The sequence below is a fragment of the Mesitornis unicolor genome, unplaced genomic scaffold (genome assembly GCF_000695765.1).
Source record: "Mesitornis unicolor isolate BGI_N332 unplaced genomic scaffold, ASM69576v1 scaffold22698, whole genome shotgun sequence".
Classification (NCBI taxonomy): Eukaryota; Metazoa; Chordata; class Aves; order Mesitornithiformes; family Mesitornithidae; genus Mesitornis; species Mesitornis unicolor.
The window spans coordinates 56,058-74,837 of NW_010204164.1; the positions used below are offsets into that span (position 1 = coordinate 56,058).

Here is an 18,780-nt window from a genome sequence, read left to right on the forward strand (position 1 = left end):
TTCTCAAAACTGTTTTTCCATTTTATATATGGAAGCTTGTGCTACACATTTATTTTCAAAAATACTGGGAGAGGAAGCCCATTTCCTCTGAAAGAGCTGCAGGAGCCCTCAGCTGAGTGCTTTCCCTCTTCTGTTGGGATTTGTTGCGCAGTAGGTCACAGCGCTGGCCCACGTGGCTACCTGTTATTTGGGAAGAGATCTGTGCTTAGCCGCTGAGGAGTGGAGTGAAGGTTAGGCTCGACTGGTCCTCTCACTGCCTGAGTGTTGGTGCTGAGCTCGAGGACTGGGCATTATTTATACCAACAGTCTTGTTAGTTCAGATACCTCAAACATTTGGAACACTACATGCAAGCTAAGTCCAGTTTAAAGTAAGTATGTGTGAAAGCCTAGCATATTTTATAATTACATTTTTAACTGTAGTTAATAAGAAGTGAAGATGTCAAAAATAAGGTTATGATAATATCTTGTGTGCCACTGAACTGAGATACTTGCTAGAGTATTTTAATTGGTCCAATTAATTTCATAGTTCTTGCTAATGGATCCGTTAGCATTTTTTAAAAATGCCACATTTTGATCTCATGGGAAAATCAAACAGTCAATCTAGGAAGCATGGTTGCTTCATATCATAGTTGCTTTGTCAAGACTTATTGGCAAGCCCCAGTCAGAGGCCTAATTTGACATTGAGACTCATCTTGTAGTTTTTCATTTTGTATTTTTACTGTTGCCAAATCAAAAAGGCTCTTGGAGAAGTACCTGCTATTGAACTGCATTGTGAAATTCTAAGTTTTATCAATCTAAGTTCTTTTCTTCTTTTATAGTCAAAAATCGATGAGCTGTTATTTATGTCAAATACGACTTTCACAGCACTAGCCTTTACATCCTTCCTTTTTCTTTACTGCGAAGCCATTTGAAAGAGAGTCTTCTATTGAAAATGGATGTGTGATCCATTTTTTGTTTGTTAGTTGTGGGAAAAGTTTTTTATTTTTCAGTAAATTTGGTGGCTCAAATTTGTCCAGCATACTTCTATGTTTGCTTTGAGGTCAAAGTGAATTTTATCCATTTTATTTAGTGTTTTACAGTGGATACTATGTGAAAGAACTATAATTTTCGCTACTGTTTCCAGTTTTGATTCAGTGTTTGCACTCTAGTAGGGAACAGGCTGCTGCAGTTTAATTGCTCGGTCCCCTTTTTTGATACCTATAGATAATGCTTTAAAAAGTTCTGGTTCAGTTAATGTTTAGCTGTCATTTCTGATTCAGATCTTGACTGTGTCATCAAAATTAGGCTGTTATTGCTTTGTTTTACATTGTCATTGTGCTTTCATGTAGTCAATATGAGAAAATCTGAAGTTTTTGCAAGAGGAAAGTTCTGGTATCTTCGCAGTAGCGCTGGAGATGTCTGGATATAACTGTTTCCTTCTGTCTACAGTGTACTGGTTTTCTTTTTCTTAAAGCAAGCTCCCCTTCTTTCACAGCTCAGCGTAATTGCAAATAAACAGCCCCTGTCAAACCTTCTAAAACTCCTGCAGTATTTGCTGATTGTAGCAGCAATGTTACCGATCATTCCTGAAATCTCTTGGGCTGCCTTCTGCATGTTTTATCCATAGGGGTTTTTTTGGTTCTGTTTTGTTGGTTTTTTTTCTCTGTATACGTAGAATCTGTTGAGGAAATTTTCTGTAGGAGGTCAGAGAGATTGAACTTAGAGTACAGGGAAGGTGTCAACTCAAGGTGTGGGTGAAAGACTTGCCACTCAGTTTAGACAGCTTTGGCTCCAGGAAATCTTTTTGTTCCTCTGCAGCTCTGGGCACCTCGGATATTGCTCTTTACGTGGCACTGGATGTGTCTCAATTCCAAAGTTTTCTAGGTGCTAAGATTGAGATTAGTCAGCTACCCTTCTGAGTAAGACTTCCCTGTATTTTCCTAGTCTTTTAGTTGAGCTTTTATTCACTGTATAAAGTCATTAATTTTCACCAACCCCATATACACTTCAGCCATAGGGAACTCACCATGCATCTGGGGTTTCTGATCTCCTGCTAGTTTGCTCTGCACAGTAAGTGGCACAGGTGAGCGGCTTTTTAGGATGTGTCCCTTTAGCACGAGCCTGTGTCTGGTGGCAGTAGATTCTCCATTTATTTTGAACTTGCCTGTTCACATGTGTTTGACAGGAGGGATCCTAGCAGTGAGGAGTGGACCTTTATAGGCTTGCCTTGGTAGCTTGAGCGGTATAGCTTGATATGTGCTGAAGGCTACCCCCAGCCGAAAGTGAGCCAGCCAGCTGTGCGCCAGATGACAGCACAGCACCCAACTGCACGCAGCCGTCTCGCATGAGACACTATTAAACAAAATACTGGGCTTCTGCTGGTTTCTTTAGCTGAAAGTCTCTGGGGGATGTGTTAGGTGCTAGTGTCTAAAGGTAAAAAGACATTTGGAGGCTGAGAAGGGGTTTAAATAAACTGGTTTCCAGCAAATATTGAAAGTTTTTTCATAGCAATGCTTGCCATATTTGGAGCTTACACTTAGGAAATAATGCAAGCATCACTCCTTTAGGATAGCCCCGATATGGTTACAAAGTATTTCTGAAATGATGTGATAAAGTGCAGTTTAATGTATGAAATTTCCTTGAAAAATGTGCTTTGTTTCCTCAATGCTATAATATTCTTGCTATCTAAATGTATTCTCTGTGTCAAATCATTCTCAGTGTTACTTCAGAAAAAACTGTCTGTGATTTCAAATGGAGTTTTGCCTAAGGTACAGCTTGCAACATCAGGACCAGGAATTAGTGTAATGTGACCCACCATTTGTATTGCTTTGGGGGAAATTTAAGAGAGAAGATTTAACATTGTGTGTGTCATGCTGAGATATTGCAATATCTCGGATGGGTTATTAGGCACCAATCCAAAGGTTAAGTGCAGCAGCCACATGAGATGTGGCTTTATCCTTACATGATCTATGCCTGCGTTCTGTTTTGTAGTCCCCTGAAATAGGTATTATCCCTAGAATAAAACAACACGTTTGTAAGACTTTATTGAAACCTATCCCAAGCTATTAAATGTAGCTTCAGTAGAAAAGTGGGTGTTTATATGTAATTTGAAACCTAGAAATCAATCCTTGTATGTGTGAACTCACTGAAATTTTGGATCTGGATCCTAGTGGGGACCAGATAAATATTCATGACCTTTGGGGAAGTCTAGATATGAATTTGCAGTTTAGGACCTTTTCTAATTTATATGTGTGTATCTTTTTGGGTTTTTATTTTCCATGCTGTTTTTGCTTGGCTTGCATTAAATAAAATGCTTCAATGGAGTGTGGTAGTCTAGCATTTGTTTTGCCTCAGGAGCAGATTGCCCCATCTTGCATATCTGGTCAAGTAAATTGCTCTCTTGCCTGCATATTTCAATAATAGCACTGGGCTTTAGACCTTCCTGTACAACTCCCCAGTGAGCAGAACCGTGAGGGGCTGGGCTTGTGTGGTACTAACAGTCTTCTCTATTGTAATGGCTGCATTCATCTCCTATTTACATAAATTAATAGTTAAAACTTGTTTGGTTGCTTAAGAGAACTCATTAAGCTTTCTGAGTAGCTGTATTATGAGCACTGTGGCAGTCGCTCCCATTGACTTATCTCCTGCTGGTTCACTGGGAACCAGTCCATCTCAGGGTCAGGTCCCTAAGCTTCATTGCAGCATTAAATAAATAGCATTTAAAAGAAAATGCAAATAATCTGTTCAATGCAAAGTGGATGGTGAGAAACTTCCTTATGAAAAAGAAATCGTGTTTAAAATTTTTAAAAATAAAATCATATTTTTGTCTGAAAGGCTAATTTTCACTCAGGAAATAGAAAATATTTTTTATCCTTTTTCTGCTAGTCACTGGAGAATATTTGACATTGCAAGAGAAAGGTCAGTTTGTATAACCTGAAGCAGGAGGGAAATGTTTGGTGTGAAAAGCTTGGCCACATTTTTTTAATTGTTGTTATTAATTGAATCTTCTGCTTTGCCTTTTTAATTTATCTTCTGTATTCTCTTTATTTCCTTTTTTTTCTTTTAATAGATTGGAGAAAGAGAGCATTCGGCACAGCATTAGCAATGAAGCAAAGGCCCAAGCCCTTCAGGCCCAGCAAAGAGAGCAGGAGCTGACACAGAAGATGCAGCAAATGGAGGCCCAGCATGAGAAAACTGGTAGGTGGAAGGGAAAGATTAGAGCCTGGGCACTCACTCACAAGCCAGGCCCACGCCTTACTGTGAAATGACATCAGGAACACCTGTAACCTTTGGCTGGCCGAAGGGAGCAGATGCTAACTACACCGGAGATTCCGAATTACATATTAGTTAGCGTTTAAAAGAGAAAATGGAAAGTATTGCCCACTGTCTGTTGATTTCAGAGTGCTGCTCTCACATCTGTTGCACCATCTGGATTATGAGTTTATTTACCTGTGTTCAAGAAACGTAAAGCTGAGAGAGACCACAACAAAGTAGAAAAACAAAGGGCTTGTTTTTGGCTGGATTTTCAGGCACACATGTTATATAAAGAAAATAGCATCAGAAGCTCTGCGGGAAATGCTCTGAGCTTACAGTTAAAGTCTCCTGAATAGCATTGAACAGTTCCCACAGTACACACATTATAGCTACTCTAAAAGCTTAATGAGTTTGCTTCGGCATCCAAACTGGAGAAAAGCTTTAGTCATTAATCGGTTCTTAATTCACTGTCGCAGCTGGATGTAATTCACTGGCTCCAAATTGATATGTTCCTTTATTTAATCTTTGCAGCCTCGAACATTTTTAGCATTACCGTGTGCACCCCCACACACCCTCAATCTAGAAGAAAGATGTTTAATCCCTTGCATACTTCAGGCTCTCATAATAGGAGACTTCATTGCATTGACTTATCTAATCAATAACTTCTAACCTTTAATCTGGAAGTAAAATGGGTTTTCCAAACAAATGAAAAAAGCCTTTTGTTATTGTGAAGTACTATGCCAACAACATTAATAAAGGTGCATGTTATAAACAACAAAAAAGCAATTTTTAAAAGAGGAAATATCTAAGCCCTGAGCACGGAAAGGAGGAGCTTCAGTTCTTATGGAACATGGCATATTCATATGTTTAATAAAATTCCATTTTTGCCCAGCAGTTCTGCAATACCTTTAGAAAAATGATGTAGTCTGTGTTAATCCTGACTGTCAGATAATACCTGAGGTAGCAGGCACATTTACATCTGCCATCTGATTTCCTGCTTTTTTTGCAGCATTATCACAGTGCTAGAGGACCCTTCCATGTGTTCAGGGAATGCAAACAGCTAGGTTATGGCTGCTGTCTACACAGTAGGAAAAGAAGCTCTCAGAATTGTTTTTCACTACCTTAGCCAGCACATCTGCATATGACCAAGGGTAATTCTACAGAGGAGAGATGTAATTTACCCTTCTGGTGCATAAATTGTCCCAGTATACAAAAATGAAACAACATTAAGGCTGAGTTTGTTTTTATGTATCTCTAGTGAGATTAGGAGGACATGAAGATGATAGTAATTTATTATTTACATAAAGAAACCCTTGAGTATTATGACCCTACACACATAGAAGGAATCTGGATAACAATGGTCAGTCTCCCTTTGATTTTAAAAGCAGAAATAGAGAAACATAATTTTGCAGTGTCTTCCTTTTAAAAGAATAAAAATGCTTTATTTCTAGGTCACGAATCTCAGTGCAGCCCAAAGCAATAGTAACTAACAATTTATAAAATAGTTTTACTGCAACTGTCACTGGATAGTAAGTCTATATCTTATCATTAAAGAGAAAAAAATACATGAATAATAGTAAGTGCATGGACCCAGTAAATAAAAGAACAGGTTTTTTAAGGAGAGAATAAAATGAGTCTATAGTGTGAGTGTTTGGGTTGCCAGTGTATCCTCTGCACCAGCTGAGCAAGCAAAAGGCTACTAAGGCACGCTGTGCCCATTTTATTCCTCCCAGAAATGTCAATGAACTTCCAGCTAAAAAATGAAACTGCCAGTTTTGAGATGTAGTCTTTATCGTTATTCTTCTCATACAAGACCTGATTCAGTGGCAACATCACTTCAACACCTTACGTTAACTTATTCTGACGTAAAGCCCTTATTTGGTGAAAGATGATGTCATAATTCCATGTCCAAGGAGCTGAAGTTTAAAAATCATACCAAAACTAGGAGTATCTAGAGGAAAGAAATTAAGAATATATAAAACTGTCTGTAAATTGTCTATAAATTTCTATCTTTGTTAAATTAATTTCTAGTTTTATAATTTTATAATTTCTAGTAAATGAACTGGATTCTCTACTGACCTCCCAGAATACATTCATAGCAAAATTAAAGGAAGAATGTTGTATGTTGGCAAGGAAGTTGGAACAAATGTCAGAAAAATACAGGTTAGTATATTTTTTCTTATCCTATTCCTGTTATTGTTAGGACATGCTTCCTTATTTTTTATTTGTATTTTAATATTTATTATTATTTATCTTGTCCCAGGTATTCCACATCATCTCAATGTAATATATGCCATTTAATAAACATGGATGGATTTTTATCCAGAGTAATTGTAATTTTCCACTTTTCAAATTACGTTTCTGGCTATTACTTCAATTTTCTTAGACAATTCCAATGTAAAAATTGCATACTGTATTTTCTTTCCGATGTTCATATTCTTAATACGAAGAGTGGAAAATTGCTAACAGAGCTACAATTCAAGTTTGTCTGCAACTATTTTAAAATACTAAATATTTAAAGTTCTCAAAACTGTAGTCTTGTTGGTTTGATTAATTACTTAAAGCTCCATTCACAATGCTACACACTGAATAATTATCTCTGAAATAATTGTCATCAAAATTGCTTGTCATTGAAGCTCTGATTCTGCTGCTGCTTGTTAAGTGGTGCTCTTGTTAAAATCACTAGCAGGTCTACATCCAAAGCCATTAAAAATTCAGGAATAGAACTAAACCTGGAAGCAATAACTGGTTTAAATAAATACAAAAGCAAGAAGTATCTATTTTAAAGTTCTAAAGGACATGACTATCTTTGGGAGAAAAAAAAATACTTGTAGTTCTATACCAGTAAATAATTTGATTTTCCATTTTTAAGTGTGAAAATAGTCCCTGTTGAAACTTTCTGCAGGGTTAGAGAAGAAAAGAGGGTTTAAGTGGTGAGTTGGGATTCTGCAACTTCTGTACATTTCATACAAAGTGAAATTGGTAATTAAGGGTAGGATTCATCTTGCATGGCTTATGTGAAGTAAAGAAAACATTCAGCAAAGATAAAATTGGTTTTCAAGACAGGATTCTTCTTTGACTGGGTGGATTTAATCATACTGTTGAGGTAACATAACAAAGGCAACACTCACTCAGGGAGAGAGCTCGTTTATCCCAGTATCCTGTTTCCAGGAATGGTCAAAGGGCAATGATATAAGTAGATGATAGAAACATATAAAAAAAAAATTATACGATGCTTCCCACAGGTACTGCCTCCCCTGCCCCTCCTACTTTCCACTGGATATAAAGTGCTGACTGGTTGTTAAGTGGCTGGAGCTGGAAAATGGATCCCATCCAGAGTGTCTGGGGAAGAAATGAGAAACTTGAGGAAATATAAGCGATCTTCTCCTGCAAATGTTGTGATGGGTGCTTGAGAGAGAAGCAAACAGAATTTTTCTTCTAAAAAAGCAGAGCTCCTCTGCTAAAGTAATACAAAATCTAAATAGATTCAAATCATATTATTATTCTAGCAATAAAAATGCACACAGACTTTGTTGCTAGAGCTCACAGTCACAGACTCATAACTGTAAAAGGATGAAGGAAAGACAGAAAACATACTGTGAAAACACATTATTCTCTGAAAATAAATACTAGAGATTGCCAAGTGTTTCTCCACCTAGCAGCATTAGAGGACTATGTCAAGAACCTGAAAAAGGGAAAAGGAGCCTTTTAGATCTCCAGAAAGTGGTATAATTTCCACAAGAAACAGTGTAGAAGAATGCGTGAAAGCAGTTGTGGGAAGTGGCTCTAAAATAGCTTGAGCAGAGTGGGAGCTGCTGCAGGCAATAATGGGAATGGAGAAGTCAGTAGGGACAAAGAAAGGATGTGAAAGTGAGAAGCAAAAGGTGAACTGGAGATGGTGGGAAGTGGTCAATGAATGGATGGCTTTAAAAAGTGATGTGACCAGGAGATGGGATGCAGAACATGACTGCGGCAGAGTTTTGAATGCATGATCTGTGTGTATCTTTCAGCAGCATCTCTCATCATCTACTTTCTGACTCGTAGTCAGTCAGTCTGGTCTAAAACCACAGTTCTGGAACAGAACGCTGTAGCTTTGTCTTCTGAAAAAAACAAGTAGTCATTTTTGGAAGATTTTATAATTCAGTTGTGATGTGCCCTAATAAAAGCAGGTCATGAAGCAGCAGTGTGCCCTATTTGCATGGAAAATATTTCTTTGGCCTTACCATAAATTGAATTTTGGACCTGGCTGTGTACTTTCTTGCTATACTTCTGGAATCTCTGTTCCTTAGTTTCCATGGGGTTAACTGTATACTAGCAGCATCATTATTTACTTAGTAAAATATTCAAACATTTTTAATAATAGAATCAAGGGTAAGCTTATATGAAATTTTGAGGATTTGATAGGAAATAAAGGGCCCGTTTGTAGTAAGAGGCATTCCAAATTTATCTGTGACAACTACGTATGTGCACAATTTCAGTGGAGATGCCTCTGAATTTTACATATATTTTTATGTTTAATACTGGTTATCTGAGAAATCTAAACTGAAGTTATCTTGTTTCTATGTAAGCTGGAACCATTTTTGTGAGCTAGCCCCTACACAGGATTAGAAGAGCTTCAGAAAGACAATGTCAGACAAATTATAAAACCCTCAAGCTGTGCAAGAAGATGTCTGTGGAGGTTTTGTATGCATAGGCATGTTTAAAAATATAGTCCTTTGTTGATTTCTTCCCTGATATTTTCTTCTTTTTTTTTTCCCTCTGATTGTCACTGTCTGAGTTTCTAGGTTGTAGATTAATGCTTAACAGTACCCACTGTGTATTTGTGATTTGTGTTTTGTAATTAAGGGGAACAATAGGTGTCCATTGGGTCTCCTTATATATAATGGTTGGTTTAATTTGTTTCACTTCTATCTTGTTAATTGTAAATTGATCATTAAGATTTGAATTCTAATCTGTCACCAGGGTTGTGAGTATTGAAGCTAGAGCAATGATCCTGGTTTTAATCACTGATGATGAGAAACAAATTTTATAATTTTGGTACATATTGCAGTTCATATATTTTAACACTGTATTTTATGGTGTTATAAATATTGTTAAATGACTTTTAGTGTAGTTTTACTGTTTGGACTATAATGTATAAATTATATTACTGGTTTGGCAATAGTAGGCATCCAACTGTGTGAGTTTAATTGAAGTAAAGAACACACACCCGGCTGAACTATTTTTCTGCACGTTTGGTTGACTGCAGTCATTGCACTCAATACCAAGAGTGAAATGTTTGTTGAAAGTAGCTGTACAAAGCTGGGAAACAGGCTGTCTCAAGGATCAGGCATTAAAATTATATGCAATGATATTGTGTCAGCAGAAAATATTTTAGAGCCTGTGTTTAATTGCTGTACAAGTAAACAATGGGTTTTAAGAGTAGGAAAAGGCAGCGCTTAAAAAGCACTGCAATGCAAAAGGTAGTTCAGAGGAGTAAAGGCAGCATTGCAACTTTGGTGTTCAAAAATCAGCTCATCCTAAAAATATCCTAAGACTGACTTCGAATTGTGGCTATTTAATATGTGCTGTTTCTTTGCCTCCAGTATTTGAATGTTTTGGGGGAACTTGTTGGGGTTTTTTCCAAGACTTTTCCAGCAAGGATGAGAGATAAAATCTTAAAATTGTCTTTAAATAGAAATTGGGGCTTTCTTGGTAGTTGAATGGATCCAGAAGTTAGAGGGTTTTTTTGTTGTTGACCCGACCTCCCCCCAGTCATTGTCAATTGTTTTTAATATAGTGACAAGCACATGAGATGGCAAAATCTATTTCCCATCTTCTTACAAGCATGCATTTTACATTTTCATGTGATGTAGCTTTGCTCCATGCAGTTTGGCAATAACGGTGATTTCATACAGGTCCTTGGAGTCTGTCAGGCCTCAGAAGCATGTACAGGTACATTAACACAGCTGTATGACCTGAGGCTGCAGAAGTGCAACTCCACGCAAAGCTCTGCTCAGGTGGCAGCACTTCCAAATGTCTGCACGCTTCAGTCTCTTCTGAGTCCGCCTCGGCTTACTGCTCCTTCTCTTGGAGCCAGAGCAGCTCTTGTGGAGCCACATCAGCATGTCTGTGCTGTGTCCTTTAGTTGTTCTGGGTCCATCAGACGTAGTGCAAAGTGCATAGATTTTTCTAACTTGTCTCTGTTCCTTGGCCTTACATGTGAGCTGTCTCTGAAGTTCAGAACTGAGTACTTTGGTACTGGCACCCCTCTCACTCCCATCCCTGCTGTGACAGCTTGGGAGCAGAGGGGTTCGGCAGCATTTATGTATTCCTGGTCCTGCCCCAGCTGGGTGGAATTGCTACTCCTAATATAAATGTGCTGTTGTTCAGGTTTATTACAATTATGGTTGATTTTGTGGTTTGATTTGTTTTTTTTAACCAATGAATTCTGAAGTCATTTAAATATCACGTGAAATTGGCTTTTCTATCTTAATCTTTGGAAACTGAGGTGAATGAGTGGTATAGTTAAAAGTGCAGAAGGAATCGTTGTCAGGTGATAATGAAGCCTCTTGTTGTTCAGTCTTGTATTGGAACTGTTGTTCTCTCTTTAATGCCAACACGCGTGAACCTTTTAGCTTTGACCTTACTGGGCATTCTGCCCTTCATATGTGCTGTCCTCCACATTTCAGTGCAATAAAGTACATGAATCTGGGTGGTCAGACTCTTAGATATTTACTTGGAAGGAACATTGTGTAAACAATGTTTGGTTTTTTTCTGAGTTCAACTGTAATTACAAAAGATGTTTTAGGAGAAGAGAACACAAATAACATGCTTCAAAGCATCAGGCATTTAGAGCTACATTTGAGAGATTAGAGATCATGCAACTCGTGTTTCCAATGAATTTATTACTTTCTTCTGTTTTATTAATTGTAGTTATCAGTAGCATTTTCATTGATCTGAATCCCTTAATCTTTCCTGAATGACTCTGAGTACCTTCAAATGTGCTGGAGATGAATAAATCCTTTGAAAACATTGAGATTTTTATCACCTTAAAAGTTGCTTCTGTTGTTTCTGTGAATGAGACAGCCACATACAAATGCGGAAAAAGAATCAGGATTCCTCAGTTGGGAAACCCTACAAATATGATAATTTACAGTATTTCCACATGGCAAATGCTCTTGCATTTTTCTGGCAAAAAAGGAATGCAATCTTGAGTTTAGTCCCTGTTACCACTTGGTTGGGCATTGCTGTGTCAGATCGCTGTTGAGCCGCTCCACAGTGGACCTTTGCTTTTATCCGCCATTTCTTTCTTCCAGTGTCGGTCTCAAGTACAGACTGTACTCACCCTGGTGAGAACAACTGGCCCAGGGCTTTGTTAATGCCACCATTTAAGTTTCTAATATTTCTGTTAAATGTTCAGTGTAAAAATTACCTTCCTAGAACATCCTGCCCACTGTTACATCCCCATCCAGGAAACACTTATGCATTTAAGTTTAATGTACAAATACATGTACACTACAGATCTGGATGTATTTGTCAGTGCTATTCCTTAATAGGGCTGTAACTCCCTATCTAAATTCAATTACATACAGTCTTCTTCCAAAGTTTCCACTGCTAAGTTCTTTTTGATTCACAGATGATATCGTGTATTGTTCTCTATTTAAACATGGAAAGATTATGTTGTCATTTCCAGATTTGACTTGTCAGTGTAACAACATGTTTTTGAGGGAGAGGTATTCCTCCCCCCCTGCACTTTGTTTTATTTTTCAGCATGGCAGTTGTTGTTGCATTCTGTAACAGCCAGGAAGGTAAAGTATCTTTCCGCTGTAACTGCAGCATATTTAAGTTTATGATTTAAAGATATCTCTGAAGCTTTTTAACCTCAAGATCTGGAGTGGCAGATGCCATAAAACAAATTTGCTTGCTTTTGAGTCTTACTTTCTGATAGTACAGCAGATCCTGACATGTTCTCATTAACCTTTTCCAAAGAGTTAAACTGTACAAGTGCATAATGTATATTTTATCACAATTTAATCTGAGATCTTTTCCTGATATTAAGAAACAGCTCATGCCTGTTTCTCCATGGGCTGATGGTTAGACATGTAGCAAGTAGCAGTCCCAGGTCATTCATGGATCTGGCGTCTCTGCTCACCCGTGAAGAATAAGAATTGCTATAAGTGACTAATTTTCTTAAAGGCTGTGCTGAGTTTTATGTAGATTAGGGTGTGTCTGTATGATTTGTCCCTTATTTCTTTTTCTAGGTTTTATTCATTTTCCTCTTAATGTGGTGTTTAGGGATTTTTTTTTTGGTTAATCTATGTAATGGTATTTTTGGCATATTACATTGATAAAGTTTCTGAAACAGCAGCACTAGTGAGAGTTCAACCTGTGCAATAAAGGTTGAACAAGTCTGTAGTAGCTGTTTTTTAAACTAGGTGTTAGCTTTTCCTAGTAAAGAACTTGAAATATGTTTTCAAAATGCTGGCCAAATTCTTGTCTGAGAAGTATGAATTTACATTTATTGGTCTTATTTAACATCAACACATAATGCCAAATGACATGCCTGTTTGAACCGCGCTGAAATTAGCAAAGCCAACCTATGGCTGAGTGATTTCCGTTGGTATTTTTACCAGACACCCTTCAGCATCATGTTCTTTTGTCTTAAGACTATTTGAAACAGTGTTTTGTTTCTGTAAGTTCTAGTAATAGCCCGTTTATGCATTGCATATACATGTATGAAATTTTATAAATGCTGAAGCCACATATTGATGGCACGCTGCAGGATGAAATCTGACAACATCCATCATCACTGTCTTTTACTTCTGTAGATCTGAAGTCAACCAGCTTAGTCAGGAAAAAGTGTATCTTCATGGCAGATTGGAGAAGATGCAGAAACAAAATGATGAATTGAACCGACAATGCCTCCAGCATGGGATAATGCATGAGAGTATGAAGTCCAGGTAGGAGGTCCAGTTAATCTGTCAGTATGTGGTATGCTCTGCTCTACCTGTTGTGTTGTGTAAACTTAGAAATGACACTAGGTTGTTGGAAAGTATTGTTCTTTCCTTACGAGAATGACCAGCCCTTCCCCCTCCCCAAGCATTCTGTTGAGGTTTTTTTATAACATCTTTTGCTTGTGCCATTTTGGATAAATAAAGGGAAAGCTTGAACAACATAGTCTTCCAAAGAATTGAAGCCTAGTACATATGTGTGTGGGCTGCTTCGGCTGTTCTCTGCTCTAACTTGGATGAATTGTCTTACCATATTAAAAAAAAAAAGGGGGGGGAGGGAGAAGGAAAGAGAGAGGAGGTTATTCAGTAATATGAATGTAGTGTACAGATGTGGATTCCGTTGTGCCATGTAATAGGTGTATTTTTGGGGTTTAGCAGTCTCATAACACCTTGTGCTGTGATTCAGATTAGATGTCCTTAAAGATCACTGTGGACACTTTTTGGTATCAGAAAGTCCAGCTATGCTCTCTTATTCTTGTTCTGTTTACCACCCTACATTCAGTGTAACAGGCACTGGAAAGAGCTTAGCTGTGGTTGGGGGACTGGAGGATAAAGCTGGGAGATGGCTGAGAGGCAACTCTGCACACCCCGTCAGCCACGCTGCCTCTGGTCAGCAGTGAAAGGCAAAATGCAGTTTAACTTCTTTTGGACTAGGTAGTCCTGGCTGGGAAAAAATCTGTTTGCTTCTTTTGACCACTGACCACCTGATAGGAACAGATCTGGCATGTACTGAGGCAGCCGGTCTTCTATGCTCATTTTTATTCCATTATTAAATTATTTTTTTCTGCCATCTCTTCATTCTCTCTGTCCATACCAGCATGTTTCTTGCAAGCTCTTCGTGCACTCTTTTCAGTTGTCCAGATGCCCTCCTTTCCTCTTCCTGTACAGATTTCTGTCTGTACCTCACCCTGTTCTTCTGTAACCCAGGACTGTCATCTTTTATAGCTCAGAGAATAAGGAAATTCTAAATACTACAACTGTGTCCCTTATCTATGTGATCACATAATCTTTCCATTTATCTCGCCTCACTTTTGGTTTCTTTACTAGTGATGGATGCTTAGCATATGGAGGACGTGCACTTGAGCACTTAGGGTTACTTGCGGGGGGATGGGGGGGGATATTTTTTTTTTTCCCCCTCCTTCTCCTATCTGTTCTTCTGTAGAATTATTAGTATCTAGTTGAATTTAAGACTACTAAATAGTCCAGTCCAGACAGACTGGAAAATGTTGCTCATTCTCTGCTGCAGCAGCAAAGATTATACACTAGAAAAGATGGAAAGCATTAATCCAGAACAGAAAAGTGGCTTGAGAGCAGAGTAGTCACACTGCAGGCACTGCCTTACCTTCTGCTGCTGTTTTGCTGACAACAAGGAGAGAAAACAGGACAGTGAGAGTATTTGTCTTATTTAATATTTTAGAATATGTAAATATGGCAGAGATTATCAGGTATTTGAATCATAAATAGTATACTTTACCAGCATTTTAAGAGAGGACTCTTATAAAATATCTTTAGTTATGATCTTGCACTATATTAATTTTAAATTCAGGGAATAAGTGGTAAGGCTGATATAATAAAGTGCTTTAAAAATTCAATGTAATCTAATTTTAGTTTCCATGTGAAAACTGGAGTTAGATATTCAGTATCCGTTCCCAAATGCTATATATTGGCTATGAAGTATTCAGATCTAGGTGAAGAAAAGCAGAAAATATTACTACAAAAAATAAATCTCCCAGTTCCTTATATTTATGTTGAAGGACTTCTACCAAATAAAAATAGTGATATTTCTCTTCTGATTTTGAAGATAGAGATCTGACTATGCTATTTAGTGAAGGCAGAAGAACAAATAATAATAATAATAATGTGTTTTGCTTCAGATTTTCATCCATCACTTGGATACTAATAATCACAGCAAAAAAATGCTAAAGATTATTACTTCTTAACACAATATGTTTCCCCTTTGTACGCAGCTACAAATAGCACTGGTCTTTTTGCAACACATCCCTGCAAAGCGGGTTCCTACCTATTTTTCTCACTGTTGTTATTCTGGGACTTTTTAGAAAGTTTCTTGTATCAAAATTATTTTTGACTTGAATTGACACCTAACACTTGCATTTGAATAATAAGGAATGGTGGTATTTGTCTAAGAAGAAATCTCGGTCACTGCTTGTGTTCTCCTAGGAAAGTATGACAGGCCCCAGTACAGTTGTTTTGTGGAAGGAGCAAGATCTCATTGATCAATTGGAGTTTCTTTTGGAGCAACACTGTTGTGGCAACTGTGATAGCTGCATTCCAGAAAATGAACAAGATAACTCTTTCTCTGCCATTCCTATCTTTCTGTCTGAGTATGTGCTGCAAATGAGTGTAGTCCAAAATTATATAAGCAGGTGTTAAAGAAAGAGATTAAATTGCAATCATTAAAGATTATTTTCAATCAACCTTTTCAATGTAATGCAAATGTCTGACCTTTCAGTGTGGTTTTGCTCAGTGAAATACAACTTTAGAAGAAGTAGATGTCCATCTAAATGATGCAGTTGACAGACTCTATTGGGGTGAATTTCAATTGAAATTTGTACAGCTTGCGGGACCAGGGTGACAAGTTAAGACTGCAATGGAGTTTCTAGATAGGTGTTCATTTAATGTTGTTAATCTAGCACCTTTGCTTTGGATAAATGTATTATTATTTTTTTTTACATTATTTGTTCTTATTTTGATGTTTTTTGCAGCTACGTACTTTAATTTTAGACAATGATTTGTTTAGCTAAGCAGATTCTCTCCAAAGTGACATAGGGTCACTGATATACCATGGGAGTGAGCTGGTCAGTGTGTGACTATGTATCTGAATCTTGGAGAAATAAATTCTCATCTGTTAGGTGGCAAAGAGCACATTGATAAAAATTTTCAAACTCAAAGCAAATTTTATGATGAAATTCTTCAAATTCCCATTCTATAGATAAGTGTTAATAATGAAAATGAGTAGGTAGCAGAAAGTACAGAATTTCTTGTGAGGCAGCTATAAAGACAGAAAACTAGCCAAGAATAGAAATAATATGTAACAAAAATAAAAGGTTAAACTGCCTTTCCATTTTCCTTCTGTGCTTCACTCCACAAAAAAGAAATAGATTCCAGTGGAAGGAAAATCTGAAATCAAATTGCTATGTATAATGTTGTTTCATTCTTTCCTTTATCTGCCTTCAAACTAAATTCCAAGGCATGTGGCTTAGACCAGTTCTGTAAGTGCAGATCCACTTTCTTGCAAGCTCTAATCTCTCCCAGTTTGGGGAGCAAGCAGAAAAAGACAAGAATCTGTCTAGATCTGTTATGTTTATGAACAAGTAATATTTGCCCAAGCTGCTATGGGTCAGGATTTCATCTAGGCTATTTTAAGCTTTCACTGGACTTTGTTAACAACTCCTGTAGATACAAGGTTCAATTACAGCTTTGCTTTTCTGCATCTATTCTTCTTCTGGTAAAGCAAGCATTTTGATTGCAAGTCATCTATTTAGAGAATTTCTCCTGTGGACAGCCAGTGTCTAAAATGGGAAGCATTTAATTTAATATAGTTAGCTCTATTCCATGTACATTTCCTATTAAAGGCCCAGATGATGTGTGGAAATACAGCACATACGGAGTAGCGTCTTCAAGCTGGAGAAGAAAATCCTAGGCAATTGTTTTCCTTTTTTCAAGATGAGCCAGCCATGCCTTTACTTTTTATCAAGCAGCACAAAAGAGCATATGGACAGTAGTTTGTATGAAGTATGAGGCTCTTTTGAAATCTTTTTAATACAACAAAAATTTAGAAGCTTCTAATGAGTTTTTTCCCAAGTGTTTTTCCAGACTAAGTCCAGTAAATGGGATCTGGGGCTATGAATTTTCTCCAGAACTTCAGTTTTGGTGATTGGAGTTGGTACTGCTGTTATTTTTGCTATAATGTGTATGATCACTATCCAATCTGTGTAACAATAACAATAAGAATACATTTTATGCAGATTTGTGTGGGGCTTTTTGCTGTTGTAGCTTTTTGGGGGTGATGGTGTTGCCTGTATTATGGCTGTATTTTCGGTGGCTGCAGTTAAAAAGCAGAGCCCACAGGACTGGCAGTTTGGGGCAGATGTGTGTCTATTCCTCAGGCATCAGTGGTTGTAAGTTAACTATAAAAATGTTCCAGCCATCTGTGTAACAAGACGGCAGAGATCTGCTCTTGCCTGTTACTATAAATAAGAAGGAGATTTGTTTGACTTCATAGACATTGGATTTATAAAGACTATATGTGTCAAATCGTAGCTACGTGCCATGTTGCCGAGATGTGTCTGCAGCCAACTACCTGGAGTGTCTTCCCCTTCAGACATTCTCATGTACTGCGGCAACTGTGCAGAAATGGCTGTATAGCACAACGTGTGACAAATTATATTTGTTTTCTACCTATGGGGAAATGTATGATTCTTATGGATAAGCTGACCTGGCAGAGTAGCTAAAATGGATTCTTAAATGGACCGCTGAAGGAGTTAGACTGAAAATGTGACATTCAGACAACAACTTGAAAGGTTTTTCCCCACCATTAAATTTATTTGTGGTGTTGTTGCTAAGTAGTAGTGTATGAGAGATCATGTATGCATGAGAGAACACATCTATATAAGAACTGAGACATATATAGAGAACATACCAGCATTTTCAAGTAACTGATACATAAAATCACAGTAGCTGATTTGCTGTCACTGATGCACTTCTGAATAGAGATTTTGGATTTCTTTGGCAAAATCTCCAGTCAACAATTGATTAAAATTGTGTCTTGATAACCAGAGCAATCAAGTTGCATTTAAAATTTTACATTCTCTGCCTAAAGCTCTTTCCTTTTTTTTTCTGTTTTCAAGAAATAATGATGGGTGGATCCGTTTTGATCATTGTCTGAAAGACCTTTAATTTTTTCCGGTCCGGTGCGTTCTCATTGATTATATTGTCTTCCTTGGTTTTATTTTACTGATAAGTTATTATTTTTTTAAGTAACAGTGAGGCAATTGTTACTATCTTTTACTAGACCAGTCATCTGTTTTGAAATGCAATTGTAGATTAAAAATGCACTATATTGTGGCTTTTTAGTTTAAAATGCATTAATTTTTATATTGAAAGTAGAAATTAACATATGTATCATCCGTAACATCTTTGATTTGAAGTTTCCTCAATGTTTAAAAAGCAAAATTATCCACTTTCTCCTGAGGATCATTATTGATACCCACATATCTTTGGTGTGGTTTCGCTGTAATGGAATTGCCGTAACAACTGGAGACAGACTGGTCTGTGCAGCCTTTCATGCAAGGAATTTGGAAAACGTTTTGTGGTCCCTGTGTCTGGCATAGCTGCACAGCCAGATAAAACTCTCTGCTCTGTCCAGAATTTGAGGTTATCACGATTACTTATTTTTTTTAATTGCTATTTAATAACCCCACATTTCAGTTGAGAAATGTATACTCCAGAGGAGTACTGTTAGGAAATGATTGGGGGCTGTCTATATAAACATAGACACGTATACGTATGTATGTTACAAATCCTGTCTGAAAGA

The 18,780-nt window shown here is 37.4% G+C and overlaps 1 protein-coding gene across 1 annotated transcript in view; it reads left to right on the forward strand.

Moving 5' to 3' along the window:
• Positions 1–18,780, forward strand: part of SDCCAG8 (serologically defined colon cancer antigen 8) — a gene marked incomplete at its 5' end in the record, with an annotated part of 100,314 nt that overhangs the window by 46,321 nt on the left and 35,213 nt on the right. The window contains 3 exons of the mRNA XM_010190975.1: positions 4,049–4,176; positions 6,288–6,396; positions 13,044–13,175. Of these exons, the coding sequence (XP_010189277.1) occupies positions 4,049–4,176; positions 6,288–6,396; positions 13,044–13,175 (369 nt within the window). The remainder of the gene's footprint in view (positions 1–4,048; positions 4,177–6,287; positions 6,397–13,043; positions 13,176–18,780) is intronic.